The sequence below is a fragment of the Myotis davidii genome, unplaced genomic scaffold, assembly GCF_000327345.1.
Source record: "Myotis davidii unplaced genomic scaffold, ASM32734v1 scaffold147, whole genome shotgun sequence".
Taxonomy (NCBI): domain Eukaryota; kingdom Metazoa; phylum Chordata; class Mammalia; order Chiroptera; family Vespertilionidae; genus Myotis; species Myotis davidii.
The window spans coordinates 38,039-44,245 of record NW_006383010.1 but is presented as its reverse complement, the minus strand read 5'-3'; the positions used below and the strand labels follow the sequence as shown (position 1 = coordinate 44,245).

At 33.3% G+C, this 6,207-nt stretch overlaps 1 protein-coding gene across 1 annotated transcript in view; it reads left to right on the top strand.

Moving 5' to 3' along the window:
• The first annotated feature begins 763 nt into the window (after positions 1-763).
• ZUFSP (zinc finger with UFM1-specific peptidase domain) overlaps positions 764-6,207 on the top strand; it is an 11,925-nt gene continuing 6,481 nt past the window's right edge. Inside the window, exons 1-3 of the mRNA XM_015557837.1 lie at positions 764-870; positions 2,943-3,061; positions 4,372-4,540. Of these exons, the coding sequence (XP_015413323.1) occupies positions 789-870; positions 2,943-3,061; positions 4,372-4,540 (370 nt within the window). The 5' untranslated portion in view covers positions 764-788. The remainder of the gene's footprint in view (positions 871-2,942; positions 3,062-4,371; positions 4,541-6,207) is intronic.

Genomic DNA, 6,207 nt, shown 5'->3' with positions numbered 1-6,207 from the left:
TGAAAAGGAAACCCTGCCATTTGTATCTACCTGAGTGGACCTTGATGGCATTACGCTAAGTGAAATAAGTCAGACATAAAAAAACAAGTGTGGCCAAAGGAACAAACTTTCAGTTATAAGATATTTAATGAGCTCTGAGGAAGTGATATACAATATGATGACTAGAGCTAACACGTCTGTATATTTACTCTTTAGCAAGAGTAAGCGTAAATCCTGAAAGTTCTCATCACCTGGGGAAAAAATTTTTTTTCTCATTTCTATATGATATGGATACTAACTAAATTTATTAATCATTTTACAATATGTGTAATTCAAGTCATTATGCTGTACACCTTAAACTTATACAGTACAGTATGTCAGTTATATCTCAAAACTGAAAGAAAAATACTTAGTGTTCTAGCTTATCTTGGCTGGCTCTGTAGCTTTATTATCATACAGATAATATAATTAAACATTTCCAAGTTCTTTCCTAAACTGAGTATGCATATGCTGCATCAAATTTTTCCTTTTTGTTTTTAAATTTTCTCTTATGTGCTGGTTAAAAGAAGATGGAAGTAGGAAAAGAGAGTATGCTGGGGCATGTCTGTAAATTTATATCATTTAAAGTGTGGCTTCAAACCCTCACATAGAAGGAACATTCAAACACTTGACATTTCAAGTTGTAGAAATTTTTTGGCAAGAAACCAAACAGTCTTTGACTTGGGGTGAAGATCTAAAAGTTTTCTAAATAAAACCAATTGAATTATATCTCTAATACAGACTGTGATCAACCATTGTACGACTGCCCTATGTGTGGGCTCACCTGTACAAATTACCATATTCTCCAGGAACATGTTGACTTGCATTTGGAAGAAAGCAGCTTTAGACAAGGTATGTTTATATGTTTAAAAATAAGAATGTCATTATTTAATTTCCACTTCCTAGAACACATATCTAATTTTTAGATTAGTGATATAGAGAGAAAAAAAGCATACTGGTCAAAAATAAGTCTGTCCCTTTAAAGAATTCAAATCTAGTTCCAACTTTTTAAAAGAGGTTGGGGTGGTTTTTTATTTGTTTTAAATATATTTTTATTGATTTCAGAGAGGAAGGGAGAGGGAGGAGAGAGAGATAGAAACATCAACGATGAGAAAGAATCATTGATTGGCTGCCTCCTGCACACCCCCACACTGGGGACTGAGCCCGCAACCTGGGCATGTGCCCTGACCAGGTATTGAACTGTGACCTCCTCGTTCATAGGTCGATGCTCAACCACTGAGGCATGCTGGCTGGGCTAAAAAGTTTTTTTGTTGTTGTTTTTTTTACAGAAAAATTGTGAAGAATAAACTGTTGTGACCAACTGAGTTAGAGGTGTGCATCCAGGGTTTTGCCTCAGAGTACCAATATTTAGAAGACAGTGAAATATTAGGCAGCTGATTTGTAAGTTGAGGCCATTTTTTCAGCAGTTTAGAAGTAACTGAATTTAACATTTGGTCAGCCAAAGTTGTTGGTGAACTAGGATGCTGCCATATAACACAATTTTTAAAAAGAATGTGAGCTATGTGACTAAAAAGTTTTTCAAGTGCCTTTCTAGCTGCTAGCCCAGCTTTTTACATTACCACTTACTAGTTTTATAAGTGACATGAAAGTTTTCCTCTGTGCCCTATTCTTTTTATGTGGTATTATTTAATAATCACTATGGTGACTTAGAAGTGGAAATATCCTATATGACTTGCACAGTCCTACTGAAACAAAATATAACATAAACCCTAAGAGAAACCAACTGTATTTTAATGAATTTTAGTTTTTTAAGGTACATAGATACCACCTGTTAATGCCGGGGCCTGAGTATCCAGTGTCATTGATCCTAGTACCAGTCAATTATCTCCATGGACAGACAGCATTACCTGCTCACTCAGACTAATCCCAAGATGAGAATGAGTGTAGAAAAGATGGAACAGTTTTCTACTCTGTTCTTTACTAACTGTCATGGAAGAATAACCCTCTGGAGCTGAGTATCTGATAATTCTTACTTTGTTTATGAATAGTTTTTGTATTGGTGTATAAATTATTCTGTCAGCCTGAAAGATATGGTCTGAGTATATCACTGTAGATAGCCTCAGAAGTACACTAGAAGTCCGTTGTAAATTGCATATCTCCAACAATAGAAGTGTGGACCAAATAGGAAGATGTAGTGGAGGCTTGAGAGATTGAAAAGGAAAGAAAGAATAGTCAAATACATTATTAAATCACCAAATTGGGGGATCAAGAAGATAAGATACTGGCTAAAAGCCAATGGCTAATGGATCTGGGGAACACTGGATAGAGGGGAGACAGGGCAAAAAGTTGTACTATAATTAATATCTGTGTAATCTAATAACTGTATTTTGCAAACATATTTTTATGCTCTTTATTATTTCCTTCCCAGGTTTTTTTTAAACCAATCTATTTGATTTGTGTTAATAAAGAAAACCAATGAATGATGTGGCTAATTTCTCTAAGTTTGGGTTTCTTCAGAAGATAATAATACCTATCTTCCTAAAGTTATGAATGATGTGGCTAATTTCTCTAAGTTTGGGTTTCTTCAGAAGATAATAATACCTATCTTCCTAAAGTTATGAATGATGTGGCTAATTTCTCTAAGTTTGGGTTTCTTCAGAAGATAATAATACCTATCTTCCTAAAGTTGTTATAAGGTTCCAAATGAGATAATAAATGGAAAGTCCTTGTCTCAACCTAAACACTCAGTGAATGTTAGTGATTTAAATGGAGGCTATTCTCTTACAAAAGTAGTTTAAATTCTGCTAACTTTGTACTTTTGATTTCTGTGACATCATAGGCACGAACAAATGGCAAAATAATAGCAATTACTCCTTTTTAAAATATATATATATATTAACATGTAATAAATGAGCTTTGATTTCAGTAATTATTTTATTCTAAACACTAAAAATATCTGATAGGCATGGATAGAGTCCAATGTTCTAGAGACCTAGAATTGGCTCACCACCTTCAAGAAGAAGAAGACAGAAAGAGATCTGAAGAATCAAGACAAGAAAGGGAAGAATTTCAGAAGCTGCAGGTACATAAATTATTATATTTTGATATTTTGGTTTGGTAGAATTCTTAATTTTCAGGTATGCTGTCAAGACTTCAGCCTATTGCTTTTGTCCTTGTTATTATACTAAATATTTTTTAACATGTATTTTATAGTTCCTAACAGCCACCACTTGTAAGTACTCATTCTGGTCATGTACTGGGGTAAGCACCTCACATCATATCCCAAAATCTTCACAACAACTCATCTCTCTGGAGAAATTATTTTAAACCTTTTTTTTTTAAGTAGCTTAACTTGCTCAGGATCAGGCAGTATTAAATGAAAAGCTTGGATTCAAACCCATGGTTAAGTTGATGGGGCAAATTAAGAAACCAAGATTCATAATATATGGTGCCATGTGGGTACTTGAAATATCAGAGGGAACACTTTGTAAAGTATACATTGTCTAACCACTATGCTATACACCTGAAACTAAGACAGAATAATATTGAATATAAGCTGCAATTGAAAAATAAAAGAACGGGTTATATACTTAGGACATAGCAAATCCTTTTATTGTGCATTGTGCATATCATAATTTTCCCAAACTTCTATGACCTCTCACTTTTTTCTCAGGCATCTCACACATGGCAATATGGGAGAAAATTTAATTCTCACCTTAGGATATCTGATTTTGGCTATTTTTCTCATTGGTGATTTATTTACTTGCAAAATATTTTCCCACCAGGATTCAGAAGAGAAAAGAAAGTTGGCTTTTCACAACTCTTCTTGCCTTATGTAATTTTGCACATTATAAATACAAGAAGCTTCCAATATTAAAGGGAATTTGTTATTCCCTTTGCAAATTAGTTGTTTAGATCTCAGAAACTTTTTCCAAGAAGGCCTTTTTATACACATTATTTGAGATTCTCTGTTCCCTATGCAAAAACATAGTTCATTTACTAAGTATAATGAATGCATTATGAATTAAGTAGGCCTTTGTAGACTAGCTTGGGAACCAAATAACAAGTACTGACAGGTTTCCTTGCAAAAATGATCAGTGTGTTTAGAACTCGTCTGCCTTGTACTTTTAGTAGGAAAACAGGATTCTCTACCACAAGAAAAGCAAGTCTCTTGCCATGATGGTTGTTTATAGAGTAAGCTTTTTATTAATTCAGCGATTTTGTATGCGTGTGATTTATTTCTCATAAAAATCTTTAAATTGACTTTTATAAAAGTCTGTAAACCAAACTGTTTCAAAATGCATTTCCAGATAAATGAAATTATGGTAAGTTTCCTTCCTCACCAAGGTAAAGGGACATAAAAAATTAAGTTATTTGTTTTATATTCAATAGCGACAATATGGTTTAGATAATTCTGGAGGGTACAAACAGCAGCTACTACGAAGTTTGGAGAGAGAAGTAAATAGTGGAAGAATGCATCCATCTGAATTTCACAGAAGAAAAGCTGATATGATGGAATCACTAGCTATTGGTATTGATGATGGGAAAACAAAAACTTCTGGTGAGTTCTTAAACATCAAAATCATGGTTTTAATATTCTGTGTATCACCGAAGTAATCATCAGAATTACTTGAATTTTGCCTAATTTTCATAATCTACAGTTTATGTAGGTTTAGGTGAGACTGTGTTCAAATAATTCTTTAAAATGTGTTGTTTTGAAACGTCTAAACTTCTGTTCTTAAATAGTGCACCTAAAAATAATCCACTTTTATATTGTGTTAATTTACTTTGTATTTGGAAAATGAACTTTTTAACTTCGTTAAGGTTATTATGGAATTGTTTGCCAAAGTGGTCAAAATCCACATTTGCATCTGTATTCTCACTCACACTTTGTATGGTGGCACTATATAATTTTGGCCATTAGGGCACGAAATGATGTATGTCTTAATTTGCATTTCTTTGTTTATTCCTGACGTAGTTTCTTCAAGAAATAACCTATTCCATTCATTTGTCCTTTCTCTGTTGGATTGTTTTTCTTTTTCTTACTAATTTGTGCAAGTCCTTTAAGTACATCAGGATTCTAATTCTTTGTTGATTTTATGAGGTATAAATATCTTCAAGTCTATAATTTTGCCTTTAAATTTCATATGTGGTATGTTTATTTTTTAAATTTTATTTTTCAATTACAGTTTATACTCAATGTTATTTTGTGTTAGTTTTAGGTTTACAGCATAGTGGTTAGACAATCATACTTTACAAAGTGGTCTCCCAAATATTTAAAGTATCTACCTATTATAATCTTATTGACTACTAGTATATTTCCTATGATGTACTTTACATCCCATGACTGTTTTATAACTACCAATTTGTACTTCTCAATCCCTTCAACTTCTTCACTGAGTCCAACCCTGCTTCCCTCTGACTATCATTTGTCTGTTCTCTGTATCCATGAGTCTGTGTCAATTTTGTTCAATTATTTTACTCTTTAGATTCCACATACAAGTGAAATCATCTGGTATTTATCTTTCTCTGACTGACTTATTTCACTTAGCATAATACCCTCCAGGCCATTCATGTTATCACAAGTGGTAAGATTTCATTCTTTTTTATGGCTGAGTAATATTCCACTGTATATTTGTACCACGGCTTTTTATCCACTGATCTGTTGATGGGCACTTGGGTTGCTTCCATATCTTACATATATTCTTTTGAATTATTGTAAAAGTGTCATTTTTAAGAAACTCCCCCCATCTTTGAGATCATGGTTTTTTTTAAATTTATATATTTTATGAAAAACTGCTTTTCATATTTTGACTTTAATCCAGTTGGAATTTATTTGTACGTATGTGTATGTGAGAGGGAAAAAAGGAGAAGAGAAAGAAAAGGATAGATCAAATATTTTCCCTTTATAACAATACTTTAATTTCTTATTGCTTATTTATCTTAGTACCATTTAATGAATCTGTACTTTCTCCCCTTACACTTCTCTAAGGGTCTTCATGTAAAAAGAAGTATGTGAAGTAGGAGATCCTAGGAAATGTATGATATGATTCATTAGGGTGTACAGTAAGAAAATATTAAAATGTCTACTGTATTTGCCGGCGTATAAGACGATTTTTTGGCCCTGAAAAATATGCCTCCAAGTGGGGGGTCGTCTTATACGCCAGGTACACTTCAGATAGACTGCCCATAGTGCTTGCCCCCTGGGTGAGAGGTGGAAAAGGCAGG